Source organism: Trachypithecus francoisi, unplaced genomic scaffold, assembly GCF_009764315.1.
Source record: "Trachypithecus francoisi isolate TF-2019V2 unplaced genomic scaffold, Tfra_2.0 Lachesis_group0, whole genome shotgun sequence".
Lineage (NCBI taxonomy): Eukaryota > Metazoa > Chordata > Mammalia > Primates > Cercopithecidae > Trachypithecus > Trachypithecus francoisi.
The window spans coordinates 20,304,946-20,320,054 of NW_022681453.1; the positions used below are offsets into that span (position 1 = coordinate 20,304,946).

The 15,109-nt window shown below is 57.4% G+C and overlaps 1 protein-coding gene across 1 annotated transcript in view; it reads left to right on the plus strand.

Annotated features, from left to right (window-relative positions):
- The window catches only part of DNAH1 (dynein axonemal heavy chain 1), an 88,465-nt gene extending 73,510 nt beyond the window's left edge, over positions 1-14,955 (plus strand). The window contains exons 56-79 of the mRNA XM_033209791.1: positions 382-567; positions 884-1,075; positions 2,376-2,543; positions 2,627-2,818; positions 3,015-3,146; positions 3,663-3,788; positions 5,096-5,215; positions 5,340-5,489; positions 5,604-5,764; positions 6,631-6,856; positions 6,999-7,194; positions 7,503-7,654; positions 8,641-8,837; positions 9,091-9,235; positions 9,485-9,643; positions 9,724-9,855; positions 10,841-11,011; positions 11,092-11,271; positions 11,342-11,518; positions 12,176-12,346; positions 12,499-12,629; positions 13,299-13,650; positions 13,992-14,226; positions 14,785-14,955. Of these exons, the coding sequence (XP_033065682.1) occupies positions 382-567; positions 884-1,075; positions 2,376-2,543; positions 2,627-2,818; positions 3,015-3,146; positions 3,663-3,788; positions 5,096-5,215; positions 5,340-5,489; positions 5,604-5,764; positions 6,631-6,856; positions 6,999-7,194; positions 7,503-7,654; positions 8,641-8,837; positions 9,091-9,235; positions 9,485-9,643; positions 9,724-9,855; positions 10,841-11,011; positions 11,092-11,271; positions 11,342-11,518; positions 12,176-12,346; positions 12,499-12,629; positions 13,299-13,650; positions 13,992-14,226; positions 14,785-14,906 (4,173 nt within the window). The 3' untranslated portion in view covers positions 14,907-14,955. The remainder of the gene's footprint in view (positions 1-381; positions 568-883; positions 1,076-2,375; positions 2,544-2,626; positions 2,819-3,014; positions 3,147-3,662; positions 3,789-5,095; positions 5,216-5,339; positions 5,490-5,603; positions 5,765-6,630; positions 6,857-6,998; positions 7,195-7,502; positions 7,655-8,640; positions 8,838-9,090; positions 9,236-9,484; positions 9,644-9,723; positions 9,856-10,840; positions 11,012-11,091; positions 11,272-11,341; positions 11,519-12,175; positions 12,347-12,498; positions 12,630-13,298; positions 13,651-13,991; positions 14,227-14,784) is intronic.
- Positions 14,956-15,109: the final 154 nt, after the last annotated feature.

The window sequence follows — 15,109 nt, forward strand, 5'->3', positions numbered from 1 at the left end:
TGACAGCTTTCTGGAAGGAATAGTCAAGTATCCTGCTCAGCAAAGTCAGTGCATTGCAAAATTTCCCAGCAGATAGAAGCTGGAAGAAAGGCAGGAGGAGGGTCTTTCTCTGTCTTGCTTGAAGGTGCCTGCAGTCTTAGGGGGCCCTGCCTGTGGGGCACTGATATCCAAACTTGTAAGGCCCCCAGCCACACGCCAGGCCCATGGTGAGCACTCAGGAGGTGGAAGGGGCTCCTGATATTCCCAGGCCTCTCTGGCCTATCACAGCTGGAGGGTCCTTGGAGAACAGGGCACCCCAACGCTCATTTCCTTCCATCTGGGGAGACTGAGATGCAGAGAAGAGAAAAGGGAGGAGGACAGCCCTGTGTCTCCCATCCCCAGGTGGATACAGCCATCGCTGAGGAGACCCGGAATTCAGTGCAGACAGAGGAGATCAAAGCCAACGAGAAGGCCAAGAAGGCACAAGCTATTGCCGATGATGCTCAGAAGGACCTGGACGAGGCGTTGCCAGCCCTGGACGCGGCACTGGCCAGCCTGCGCAACCTCAACAAGAACGACGTGACTGAGGTGGGCAGCAGGACATCTCCTGGCATTCCCTCTCATATGCTTCTGTCCTCAGGCCCTCCCTCTGCACATCCCCTGGGACCCAGCTGTCTGCCCCGCCCTCCTCGTTCCAGCCCCCAAGGCCCAGGTAGGAGTATGGGTACCTGGGTTGAGGAGCAGGAGGAACTGTGGGCTGAGGCCAACCTCGGTGGATCTCTGGATCTGCCCGTGTCCTGTGGTAGTAGGGACTTGGTTGGTAAGGCCAACCTTTCTGTCAGGGTCCCTGCCCAGGGGTGCCCACTGGGTCTGAGTCTTCCCCACTTGGTGGCTGGGCCTGCAGGTACGTGCCATGCAGCGGCCACCCCCAGGCGTGAAGCTGGTCATAGAAGCTGTGTGCATCATGAAAGGCATCAAGCCCAAGAAGGTGCCTGGAGAAAAGCCAGGCACCAAGGTGGATGACTACTGGGAGCCTGGCAAGGGGCTGCTGCAGGACCCGGGCCGCTTCCTCGAGAGCCTCTTCAAGTTTGACAAGGTAAGCATGCCAGGCACCCTGGCCAGCCAGCGAGTGAGGACAAGGCCTGCCCAGCAGGACAGTGAAGCTGGAGAGGAGCCTGCCCCACCACAGCATCTGCATGTGCAGTGGCCTCTGTCCCATCTCTCTCTGTCCACCTCCCCACCACCAGCACCACACAAGGGCTCGAGGGCCACGCAGATGGCTGGAACCAGAGCCCAGCCCCAAGGAGTTCTCAGCCTGAGGGGGACAGACCCACCCACAGAAAGGTATTGAGGAAATTGGGACCTGGACAGGCTCCTGTGCCCCATAGGAAGTCACTCATGGTCATTCCAAGTCTCCACAGCCTGGGGATTCTCTTTCATGCCCTTTCTTCCCAGCAACCCCCAGGCCTTGGCCAAGACCTTCACCATCTGCCCAGTCATTCCCTCTCTCCCTCAGCCTCAGCACCTGGGGCCCAGCTTCCCTGTCTGTCTCTGAGTTTCTCTGTCCATCTGGGGCCATCAGTACCCTTGAGCATGTGCTCTTTCGGGGGCTGTGCCATGGTTAAGTAGCCTGGAGCTCATAGCCCCTTAGCTCTGCAGCCCAGAAATTAGCTAGGAGGTAGCTGCCTGTCCCACACAGGCCACCATCCACTGTGTGTCAGTATCAGGCCCTCGGCACATCCCACACCCATTTCAGCAGCATCTGGACCCCTTATGGGCTATCCCATCCCTCCTTCTCCTCTTCCATCAGACAGGAAACTAGAGGCCCCACAGGCCTAATCAAGTCCCTCTGAGAGAAGCGCCCAAGTCAGGAGTGCTCAAGGCTGGTGCTTAGGCTCCCCTGGGCCCACGCTCTGACCTCTGGGTGCTTGTGAACAATGCAAATACCTGGGCCTATTATGAATTACAGGGCTGGACTCTCCCTGGGTGGGACAAGAGCCCCAGGGGACGGCGTCAGCTCCTGAGGTTGAACATGAGCCTGGTGGGTCTCAGAATCACTCACTCATCCCAATACCTGCTGATGGGCTTGCTTTCAGAAAGTAGCCCTTGCCTTTAAATGAGCTAAGTGGGGTCTTGTGTGTTATGGGCTCCTGAGACTGCCGCAGTATACTAAGGAAGACCTCCCTAATCATATGATCTAAAATCCTGGGGACCAAAGATTCCTTTCTGGCTAGCCTTTCTGGGGTGTGTTGTTCCTTAAGGAGAAAGAATCTATGCTGAGGCCTGCACAGGGCATAAAAGCCAGGGTGTCCCTCGGCAGTCCCCACCTCCCAGCAGAGCCCTTCCCCTGTCACCTTTGAGAAGCAGCCTCTTGAGGCCCAGACTTCCCACCTCAGGACAACATTGGGGACGTGGTAATCAAAGCCATCCAGCCGTACATCGATAATGAAGAGTTCCAGCCAGCCGCCATTGCCAAGGTGTCCAAGGCTTGCACCTCCATCTGCCAGTGGGTGCGCGCCATGCACAAGTACCACTTCGTGGCCAAGGCTGTGGAGCCCAAGCGGGTGAGGGCTGAGTGGAGTTGGTGGGGGTATGCTCCCCTCCCCGGGGTACTTGGCGAGCTAACCCTGCGCCCTTCGCCCCACAGCAAGCCCTGCAGGAGGCCCAGGACGACCTGGGGGTGACACAGCAGATCCTGGATGAGGCAAAACAGCGCCTTCGTGAGGTGGAGGATGGCATCGCCACAATGCAGGCTAAGTACCGGGAATGCATTACCAAGAAGGAGGAGCTGGAGCTGAAGTGTGAGCAGTGTGAGCAGCGGCTAGGCCGCGCTGGCAAGGTGTGCACCCTTCTCCTGCAAGGCCTGCGGGTGGGCCTGGCCCAGACAGGGGCCAGAAGGGACCAGGGCGAGGGTGGGTCTTGGGGTGGCTGTCCACACCCCCTCCCTGGCAACCCCAGGTGCTATAGTGAGTAGGGTCAGCCCCAGGCCCCTAGCCCAGCCTCCCAGAGCCCACCCCACGGGGCTGCCCCTCCAGCTCATCAACGGGCTGTCGGATGAGAAGGTGCGCTGGCAGGAGACGGTGGAGAACCTGCAGTACATGCTCAACAACATCTCTGGCGATGTCCTGGTGGCCGCTGGCTTTGTGGCCTACCTGGGCCCCTTCACGGTAAGAAGTCCCCACCTGTGTCTCTGACCAGCCTCGCCTTCCCAAAGAGACCCTTCCTCCTTGAGGCCTCGCCTCCATGACAGGCAGCCTGCAGGTGGCTCTCCCCTCACTCAGTCATTCAACAAGCACTTAGCAGGCTCCCTCTCTGAGCCAGGCACTGTAAAGCACTGGGGATACAGCAGTGTACAAAACAGCCAGAAAAGCCACCTAGTGGGAACATAGAAGAGCTCACACTTCTGCACTTGCTGCGTGCCAGGCACTGTTCTAAACATGCCATCTGTGTCCCATTTAATCCTCATAGCCACCATTACAGGCGGGCATAGTTAGCATTTCGCAGATGAAGGGCTGAGGTTTGCAGAGGCCAAGCAAGTCACCCAAAGTGGGAATAGAATGCAGGTATCTGGCTCCATGTCTGAGCTCAGGTCTCTGTAACTGCCAAGCACTGTGGCTTAGTGGGAGTTGGGAGGTCTCTGTGGGTGTCGTGGTGGAGTGGTCCTGAGTCTAGCATCTCCCCAGGGCCAGTACCGCACAGTGCTCTACGACAGCTGGGTCAAGCAGCTCAAGAGCCACAACGTCCCACACACCTCCGAGCCCACGTTAATCGGGACGCTGGGGAACCCTGTGAAGATCCACTCGTGGCAGGTGCCCACCCCAGGGGCAGGAGTGCCCAGGCAGGGCCTGTGGTGTGGTCCAGGCTGGGCCAGGAGCCTTCTGCCTCCTTCCTACCCTGCTTTCCAGGGCCTGGCTCGGAGCTGCCTCTGCTGAACCCTCCTGTCCAGCAAGAGGGTGGTGGGTAGGAGAGGAGGAGAAAGCTGGACTGAGTGTGGCACAGCTAAATGTGGGGAGAGGGATTAGGGGTACTTTTAAGAGTGTGATGGGCCGGGCATGGTGGCTCACGCTTGTAATCCTGGCATTTTGGGAGGCCAAGGTGGATGGATCACCTGAGGTGAGGAGTTCGAGACCAGCTTGGCCAACACGGTGAAAACCTGTCTCTACTAAAAATACAAAAATTAGCCAGGTGTGGGGGCATGAGCCTGTAATCCCAGCTACTCGGGAGGCTGAGGCAGGAGAATTGGCTTGAACCCAAGAGGTGGAGGTTGCAGTGAGCAGAGATTGTGCCACTTCACTCCAACCTGAGCGACAGAGCGAGACTGTCTCAAAAAAAAAGGATTGGGTAGAGGTTGAGAAGCAGTGTCCACAGTAGGATTTAGAAGGGTTGTCTGGTCGGATGCAGTGTAATCCCAGCACTTTGGGAGGCCAAGGCAGGTGGATTGCTTGAGCCCAGAAGTTCGAGACTAGTCTGGGCAACATGGCAAAACCCTGTCTCTACTAAAAATTCAAAAATTAGCCAGGCATGGTGGTACAGCTACTCGGGAGACTGAGATGGGAGGATCACCTGAACCCAGGAGGTGGAGGCTCCAGTGAGCCAAGATCTTGCCATTGCCAAAAAAGAAAAGAAAAGAAAAGGTTTCCTAAAGGAAGTGTCTGGGCAAGACTCCGAAGGGCAGGGAGAGTTGGCAAAGAGAGGGAACCAGGAGGCCATAGCAGAGGCCAGGCATGGGCAGAGGTCAGGAGGGTCATTGGGGTATGGGCTCCATGAAGATGGTCTCACCAAGCGAGCACTCAGTAGGCAAGAGGACAGAAAGGCACAGCGAAGGAGGACCTTTCTGTCTGTGGATTTCTCTGTCCATCTGGGGCCATCAGTGTCCTTGGGCCCATGCTCTCTCAGGGGCTGTGCCATGGTTAGGTATCCAGCCCAGGAGCGGGGGAGAGGCAGGAGTCCTGGGGGTGAGGCCTTGCCCACATCGTTACCTGCCCGCAACCTCCAAGGGGATGCAGTCAGGAGAGGGAAGTCCACAGCCCAAGCACGAGGCCGGGAGATGCTGATGCCCCCAGTGACCCTGCTTGCAGGAAAGCCCTGACCCAGTCCAGTGCCTGGCTCTCCACAGATCGCTGGCCTCCCCAACGACACACTGTCAGTGGAGAACGGGGTCATCAACCAGTTTTCCCAGCGCTGGACCCACTTCATTGACCCTCAGAGCCAGGCCAACAAATGGATCAAGAACATGGTGAGCCCACCCACCAGGTACCACCACCCCACCCCAGCCAGGCCTAGCAAGGATAGTGGTGAGCAGCAGAGCCTCAGGCTGGCTGTCAGTCCCTTCAACCTCTTCTTTCACCCTTTCCTTACAGGAGAAGGACAATGGGCTGGACGTGTTCAAGTTGAGTGACCGTGACTTCCTGCGCAGCATGGAGAACGCCATCCGCTTTGGCAAGCCATGTCTCCTGGAGAATGTGGGCGAGGAGCTGGACCCGGCCCTGGAGCCCGTGCTGCTCAAGCAGGTGGGTCTGCAGTGGTGATGGCAGGGTGGCTGTAGGCCTGGACAGGGCAGTCCCCTCCCCCTGCCCCACTGGTGATGCTCAGGCCACAGTACCCAGCAGTCGCACCTGCCACAGACCTACAAGCAGCAGGGAAACACGGTGCTGAAGCTGGGGGACGCGGTGACCCCCTACCATGAGGACTTCAGGATGTACATCACCACCAAGCTGCCCAACCCGCACTACACGCCCGAGATCTCTACCAAACTCACCCTTATCAACTTCACCCTGTCGCCCAGGTAAGCCCCCACCCCCGGGAACCCCCAAGCATCAGCTCTGCCTCTGCCTGCCCAGCTGCCCCTCTCCCACCCCCAGGTCGGGAGTCAGTGGGACTTTCCCCCACCCAAAATCTCCACCAGTTTCCCCCCAGGCACTCACATTCCAAGCCTTTCTAGCCCTTCCACCAGCTCCTCCTACCCACCACTGTTTCCACCTAAGAACCTTCATCCCCACCTCATCAGATCCCTGGCCAAGGTCCCCAGCCTCCATGTCTAGCACCAGCCTCACCTCCTCCAGGGACCCCTTCTCTCCTGCTGAGCCCTCACCAGGCCCTGTGCCCTCATCCTCAGAGCTGCCCCAGAGCCCTGAGTCGGGCACACTCTGGCTCCCTGAACCCAAATACCCTGCTTCTTACCCTTGCTGCCAGGAGCCCAGGCACTGTGGTTTTCACAGGCCGTCCACACACAGCCCACAGCCCACAGCCCAGAGGCCTGCTTTGTGCTAAGGCCTCCATTTCAGTGGTCAGTGTGAACCTCTCCACAAAGCAGGGGGCAAAAACACCCTGAAGGCTTGCCCTGGGTATCACAGCCCCCTCCTGCCAAGGAGTTATTGTCCTGAGATCCCAGCCATTCACACATCCAACTGCTCAGCCCCTTCTAGGATTACAGGCTTTCCCCCAAGGTCTCACTGAGAACTGGTATCTTTGAAGGCAGGCGCTGAACTAGCCCTGAAGCCTGAGATGGAGGCTAGGCCTCCTAGGACAACACTGGCAAGGATGCTAGGCTCTTGGAGCCCTAGAAGCACAGGTGGATAGGTGAGCAGGTTCACGGCTGGCCCTCTGGGGCCCACCAGGTAGTACAGACTTGGTGTCCCCTCCCCCCCGCAGTGGCCTAGAGGACCAGCTACTGGGCCAGGTAGTGGCAGAGGAGCGACCCGACCTGGAGGAGGCCAAGAACCAGCTGATTATCAGTAATGCCAAGATGCGCCAGGAGCTGAAGGACATTGAGGACCAGATCCTGTACCGGCTCAGCTCCTCCGAGGGCAACCCTGTAGATGACATGGAACTCATTAAGGTGCTGGAAGCCTCCAAGATGAAAGCTGCTGAGATCCAGGTCAGCTGCTGCCTGCCCCCCCCCCCCTGCCCCAGGCATGCCCCGGGCCTGCCCCTCACTTCTCCCTGTCTGCCCTGGGCCTGCCCCCCAAACCCTCTGCCTTCTGCTCTTTGACCCCTCCCCCCACCCACTGCACCCACAGGCCAAGGTCAGGATTGCAGAGCAGACGGAGAAGGACATTGACCTGACACGCATGGAGTACATACCCGTGGCTGTCCGCACCCAGATCCTCTTCTTCTGTGTGTCTGACCTGGCCAACGTGGACCCCATGTACCAGTACTCCCTCGAGTGGTTTCTCAACATCTTCCTCTCAGGCATTGCCAATTCAGAGAGAGCAGGTAGCACCAGCATGCCAGGCTCCTACCCTGCACAGATATGACCCATGTGGACACATTTCCACTGTGGGGCACACACAGACTCACAACTGTGTTCACTGGCATACACTCTCCTCTTAGACTCACAATACATAAGAATGCACACAGCACTCCTACCCTCCTCAGAGCCCCTTCACTGGGAACACCAAGTGCCCAAGGGGAGGCCCAGGCTGCCCCTACGGCTGCTGGGGAGACTGGCTAGGCTGGGCTGGACCCCGGGGCTCTTCCTTCCTCTCACCTCTCCACGCTGCCATCACTTCTCCACTCCACAGACAACCTGAAGAAGCGCATCTCCAACATCAACCGCTACCTGACCTACAGCCTCTACAGCAACGTCTGCCGCAGTCTCTTTGAGAAGCACAAGCTGATGTTTGCCTTCCTGCTATGTGTTCGCATCATGATGAACGAAGGCAAAATCAACCAGGTGCTGGCAGAGATGCCGAGGACAGACTGCCTGAGGGGTGGCCCTGTGGTAGGGCCTGAGAATAGGCTGGAAGGAAAGGGAAAGCCAGGCATGAGGGCACCACAAGAGCAAAGGGGCAGAGGAAACACAATTCCTTGATTAAAAACAGCCAGGGCTGGGCACAGTGACTCACACCTGCAATCCCAGCACTTTGGGAGACTAAGGCAGGTGGATCACTTGAGGCCAGGAGTTCAAGACCACCCTGGTCTCTACTAAAAATACAAAAATTAGCTGGTTGTGGTGGTACATGCCTGTAATCCCAGCTACTCAGGAGGCTGAGGCAGGAGGATCGCTTGAACCCAGAAGGTGGAGGTTGCAGTGGGCTGAGATTGTGCCACTACACTCCAGTCTGGAAGACAGAGCAAGACTCTGTCTCTAAATAAATAAATAAATAAAAACAGCCGGAAGACCCTGGGTTAATTGTGCTCCAACCAATGGCTCAAGGTTCAAGAAGGCCAATGCTGTGAGCACAGGCCTTCTCGAGCCTTGAGTGTGCTGGTGAGCACGAAGACTGTCACCAGGGACGGACTGTCCTGAGCCTCCCACCCCTGCTTGGCCAGGAACTCACACTCTCATGAAGCCCCACGCATTTCGTGGTTCAATGGAAAGCCCTGCCGAGACAGTGAGAGTGACAGCCACCACTGCCAGAGCCCTAACTGCGTGCCTGGCACAGGACTCTGGCCTGGGAAGCAGTCAACCTTCTGATTCTTTCTACTCCCAAATGAGAAGGCAGAGGCCCAGAGAAGTCACATCTCTTGCCCTAAGGGCACACGGTCAGGAAAAGGCAGGGTGGGAACACTAACCCAGACCTGTTTGACTACCGCCCCCAAGGGAGACTCAGTTTATTCAGGTGAGGGTGGTTGGAGAGACACTACTGGGTGGGGGGTGCCCAGAGCAGGAGGAGCTGGCCAGGGCCTGGGCATGAGCCTCCTCCTGTCCCCTGCCAGAGTGAGTGGCGCTACCTCCTGTCCGGGGGCTCTATCCAGATCATGACTGAGAATCCAGCACCAGACTGGCTGTCAGACCGGGCCTGGCGAGACGTCCTAGCACTCTCGAACCTGCCAACCTTTTCCTCCTTCTCTTCCGACTTTGTGAAGCACCTCTCAGAATTCCGGGTCATCTTCGACAGCCTTGAGCCCCACCGGTTAGCTGGGCTCCAGAATATGGCAGGTTGAGCCCATCGAGGGGACGAGTCCCTAGGAAAGGCTTGTCTGAGAGCCTTCTCTAAGGGGCCACCCAGGGTTGCCCGGCAGCTGTGGCCACATCTCCTCTGTGTCCCCAGTGCTGTATCCCTGGGATAGCCCACTCTCCCCAGCTGTACAGCCAGCCGAATCCCTGGGGCCACCAACCTCCTTCCAATAGGCTGGCTCTCAGGGAGGTGTGGGGCACTGTTGCAGGGAACCTTTGCCCGGCATCTGGGACAAGTACCTAGACCAGTTCCAGAAGCTGCTAGTCCTCCGCTGCCTGCGCAGGGATAAGGTTACCAACGCCATGCAGGACTTTGTGGCCACCAACCTGGAGCCACGCTTCATTGAGCCCCAGGCAAGTGCTGGCACCCTGGCAGGACTGGCACCTTGAGCTCGTCCCCGCCCTGGGTCCTAGGGCCCTGGCTGCATCTGGATAGACCACTTGGCCAGGCCAGGACCCCTGCTTGCTCCCTAAAGGCTCTGAGAGGTTCCAGCCCCCACCAGGAAGCCACTGGGGATCACTCTGAGAACCCCAGATCCCCCTCCCTTGCCCTGATCTCTCTGCAGCCCCAGGTGGTCTCAGCATCTCCCCCTGCCCTTGCAGACAGCCAACCTGTCAGTGGTGTTCAAAGACTCCAACTCCACCACGCCCCTCATCTTTGTGCTGTCACCTGGCACAGACCCTGCTGCCGACCTCTACAAGTTTGCCGAAGAAATGAAGTTCTCCAAAAAGCTCTCTGCCATCTCCCTGGGCCAGGGGCAGGTCAGGGCTAGGCAGGGAGGAAGGGAGTGGGCTGGAGGGTGGGCTAACTGCCCCCCTGCTCAGTGCTCCTGCCCCTGCAGGGCCCTCGGGCAGAAGCCATGATGCGCAGTTCCATAGAGAGGGGCAAGTGGGTCTTCTTCCAGAACTGCCACCTGGCACCAAGCTGGATGCCAGCCCTAGAACGCCTCATTGAGCACATCAACCCCGACAAGGTGTGTTGCTCTGTCCATCACAGACCCACTGGGGCCTCCTCTGCATCCATCAGGGACTAATGAGGCAAAAATAAGAGAATCATGCAAAGCACTCTGCTGCATGGGCTCAGCCACTGACATGTGCCACACATTGACGTCATTAATCCTCTCAATCGACCCCCACCCCCAGTTACCTGTACAAGTGGTGATGTGACTTGCCCAGGGACACCCAGCACAGACTGTGACCTGGGACTTGCCAAAGCCCTTTTTTCTTTTTTTAGATGGAGTCTCACTCTGTCACCAGGGCTGGAGTGCAGTGGTGCAATCTCGGTTCACTGCAACCTCCACCTCCCGGGTTCAAGTGATTCTTCTGCCTCAGACTCCCGAGTAGCTAGGATTACAGGCGCCCACCACTACGTCCAGCTAATTTTTTGTGTTTTTAGTGGAGACGGGGTTTCACCATGTTGGCCAGGCTGTTCTCGGAACTCCTGACCTCGTGATTCGCCTGCCTTGGCCTCCCAAAGTGCTGGGATTACAGACGTGAGCCACTGCGCCCAGCCAAAAGCCCAATTCTTTTTTTTTTTTTGAGACGGAGTCTTGCTCTGTTGCCCAGGCTGGAGTGCAGTGACCGGATCCCAGCTCACTGCAAGCTCCACCTCCTGGGTTTACGCCATTCTCCTGCCTCAGCCTCCCGAGTAGCTGGGACTACAGGCGCCCGCCACCACGCCTGGCTAATTTTTTGTATGTTTTTTAGTAGAGACGGGGTTTCACTGTGTTAGCCAGGATGGTCTCGATCTCCTGACCTTGTGATCTGCCCATCTCGGCCTCCCAAAGTGCTGAGATTATAGACTTGAGCCACCGCGCCCAGCCCAAAAGGCCAATTGTTAACCAGTTGTCTGTGCAGCCGCGCCTGACCCACCTCAGGGTCCCTGAGCAGGAGGCAGCCTGGTGTCAGGATGGCCACCAGGTATGGATCTCAATGCTCACATGGAGCCATGGCCATCAGGTACACAGGGACTTCCGCCTCTGGCTCACCAGCCTGCCCAGCAACAAGTTCCCAGTGTCCATCCTGCAGAATGGCTCCAAGATGACCATTGAGCCGCCACGCGGTGTCAAGGCCAACCTGCTGAAGTCCTACAGTAGCCTTGGTGAAGACTTCCTCAACTCCTGCCACAAGGTGAGGCACACTTGGCGCAGACCCACCCTACCTGGCCCCTGTCCCGGCTCCTCATCTCCCCTGCCTCCCACCTCCCCCAGGTGATGGAGTTCAAGTCTCTGTTGCTGTCTCTGTGCTTGTTCCATGGGAATGCCCTGGAGCGCCGTAAGTTTGGGCCCCTGGGCTTCAACATCCCCTATGAATTCACCGACGGAGACCTGCGCATCTGCATCAGCCAGCTCAAGATGTTCCTGGACGAATATGATGACATCCCCTACAAGGTGGGCCTGGGGCAGACTGGGGCTTGGGGGACTGGGCACTTAGGGGAACCCTCACCCACCCACCCCATAGGTCCTCAAGTACACGGCAGGGGAGATCAATTATGGGGGCCGTGTCACTGATGACTGGGACCGGCGCTGCATCATGAACATCCTGGAGGACTTCTACAACCCTGACGTGCTCTCCCCTGAGCACAGCTACAGTGCCTCGGGCATCTACCACCAGATCCCACCCACCTACGACCTCCACGTGAGTCCAGCCCAAAGGGCTGCACAGGGGGGGCCTGCTAGGCTGGGGTTCTAGGGTACCATGAGCACCTTGGTGCTGGGTGGGAGGAGACGCAGCCCCCACCCTCCATCAGCTTTCTTTTCATCAATCAATCCATCCCACAAAGACAGCCTTGGCGAGGGAGTCAGTCCCTGCCCACTGGGGCTCGCCTCTGTGAGTGAACTCCTGGTCAGCCACTTCCTGGGTGGAATTACTCAGTGGAGGCTTGGGGCAGCTCCTCCAAGATGGTAACAAGGCCCAGACTCCATAGTCAGGGAGGGCTGCCACAGAAATGATGCTTCCCCTAAGATGTGTGGGGAGAAGCCATGAGCCAGGGCTGGGTTGTGTGGGTCATCAGTGCAAAGGGCCTGCGGCAGGAAGGAGCCTGACAAATTTGGGCCACTGAATAGAGGGGCAGGGAATGGATGGCAGTAACAAGGGGGCTGAGAGGGAAGCAAGGGCCATGCCACACAGTGCCTCAGAGGCCTGGAGTCCCAAGAGCAGGGACATGCATAAGGGTTATAAGCAGGAGTGACAAGTGGGGGATATGACAAGTGGGGATGTGCTCCATTGGAGGGTAACTCTGAAGGCTGGGGTGGAGCAAGCCAGGGGCTTCCATGTTGGCCTCCTCCCTCCTAGGGCTACCTCTCCTACATCAAGAGCCTCCCACTCAATGATATGCCTGAGATCTTTGGCCTGCATGACAATGCCAACATCACCTTTGCCCAGAACGAGACATTCGCTCTCCTGGGTACCATCATCCAGCTGCAACCCAAATCATCTTCTGCAGGCGGCCGGGGCCGGGAGGAGGTGGGTGGTGTCAGAGGAAGGGGCCCAAGGGCTGGACGGGCTGGGCTCCACCATCCTGCCCACTCCCCTGTGGGAAGGAGCTCTGTGTATGTGGAATCCCACAGGGAATAAGGGGGCCAGCCTTGATCCCCCGTGTTCCTTTGCCCCTGCAGATAGTGGAGGACGTCACCCAAAACATTCTGCTCAAGGTGCCTGAGCCTATCAACTTGCAATGGGTGATGGCCAAGTACCCAGTGTTGTATGAGGAATCAATGAACACAGTGCTAGTACAAGAGGTCATTAGGTAATCACCCTGCCACACCCCCGCCCCAAGTCAGTGGCCACTGGACTGTAGAGAAATGACAACAGGAGTTACTATGGGCCAGGTGCCATGCCAAGTGCTACACCTCTAACTCAGCCATTTTTGTTGTTGAGACAGAGTCTCTGTCTGTTGCCAGGCTGGAGTGCAGTGGTGTGATCTCAGTTCACTGAAACCTCCACCTCCCGGGTTCAAGCAATTCTCCTGCCTTAGCCTCCTGAGTAGCTGGGACTACAGGTGTGCACCACCACACCCAGCTAATTTTTGTATTTTTAATAGATACGGAGTTTCAACATGTTGGCCAGGATGGTCTCGATCTCCTGACTTCATGATCCATCTGCCTCGGCCTCCCAAAGTGCTGGGATTACAGGCGTTAGCCACCGCGCCCAGCCAACTCAGCCATATTTTTATTATTCACATTTTGTAGACGAGTAAACTGTGGCCCCAAAATATTCAGTAAGCTATCCAAGTCCAAGTTCACACATTTGCTAAGGGCCAGAGCTGGGATTTGTACCCAGGCCACCTGATCCAGTTCTCTGCTCTTAGTCTCTCTATTTTGCCATTGCTTTTCAGTCTGTGGCCTTGAGCTGGGGAGCATAGCTACTGCCACGCGACCCCAGCCCACTACTTATTCTCTTGCCACTGGCTTCACAGGTACAATCGGCTGCTGCAGGTGATCACACAGACACTGCAAGACCTACTCAAGGCACTCAAAGGGCTGGTGGTGATGTCCTCGCAGCTGGAGCTGATGGCTGCCAGCCTGTACAACAATACTGTGCCTCAGCTCTGGAGTGCCAAGGCCTACCCATCGCTCAAGCCTCTGTCCTCATGGGTCATGGACCTGCTGCAACGCCTGGACTTCCTGCAGGCCTGGATCCAAGGTGGCATCCCAGCTGTCTTCTGGATCAGTGGCTTCTTCTTCCCCCAGGCTTTCTTAACAGGCACTCTGCAGAATTTTGCCCGCAAATTTGTCATCTCCATCGACACCATCTCCTTTGATTTCAAGGTCTGGGTACAGCCAGGGGCCAGGTCAGGTGACAGGCTAGTACAGCCCAAAGAGGAGAGGCTCTTAGGCCACGGTTGGTTGGCAGTTGGGGGCTCCCTAAGCCAGGGCATGGAAAGACCCAAGCCAGAAAAGGCCATGAGTCCCAGGAACGGGTCTGGCCTGGGTCCATCAGAAATCCACAGGGGCAGGGCACAGACCACAGGCCCTGGGCTAAAGTGGTAGGTACATGATGATGGGCAGGCAGGCAGCATTAGGCAGCTCTCAGAAGGGAGTTTTGTGCCTCCTAACCCAGATTCTGGGTATTGTTGTGTGTGGGGGGTGTGTCTTGTGTCTACCCACAGGTGATGCTTGAGGCACCATCGGAGTTAACACAAAGACCCCAAGTAGGATGCTATATCCATGGATTATTCCTGGAAGGTGCCCGCTGGGATCCAGAGGCCTTCCAGCTGGCCGAGTCTCAGCCCAAGGAGCTGTACACAGAGATGGCCGTTATCTGGCTCTTGCCAACACCCAACCGCATGGCTCAGGACCAGGACTTTTACCTGTGCCCCATCTACAAGACACTGACTCGTGCTGGTATGAGGCCTGGGGCGGGAGCCTACACTATGGAGGGGGACACTGGACTAACCCAGCCCGGCCCAGCCCAAGCCAGTCAGACTGATCCAGGTTAGCTGAACAAGGAAGGACAACAGAGATTTGGGCCAGGCCAGCAAGCAGCAGGGAGGTTAATGCCCAAGGCCTGCCATCTGGCTGTGGGGAGCACCCCTGAGCTCCCATCCTACACGCCTCCCTCAGCAGGCCCACCTTGGGCCCCAAGAGCCTACAAGCCCCAGCCTGTCATTGGGAGTTCAGAGGGGTAACTGAGGCCCAGAGCAGGAACTTGTCTGGACTGGGTTCATTGGAGAATGAAAAGTGGCATCAACTCTGCCATCCCTATCTTCAGTCCCCAATACAGTAACCCTGGGCAGGCTTGAACCCTGGCCAGACCCCCTCACCAGGCAGGAAACTTTCCTCTTGGGTCAGGGCCCCCTCCCTGTCCTCAGCTTAGCCTGCCCACTGCTCTGCCTTTACACTATCTCTGCTCTAGTAGTAATAGGGCATGACCTAACCCGTCCCCCTTCTTGCCCATTCCAGGAACACTATCAACCACAGGACACTCCACCAACTATGTCATTGCTGTGGAGATCCCCACCCATCAGCCCCAGCGACACTGGATAAAGCGTGGTGTGGCCCTCATCTGTGCCCTGGACTACTAGACTCAGACAGAAGGGCGAGGCCATTAAAGCTGAATTTCTAAGCAGTCCAGCTGTGCCTTAGCTGCTTGCATGAGGACCCCTCTGCAGGACTCATTGCCAGGGGGGTGGTGAGGAGCTGCAGCAGCCTCAGCAGACGATGCAGTTGGCAGAGAGCTAGACAGAGGTGGCAGCTTTGACCTGCTTTACCTGTCCAAACGCAACAA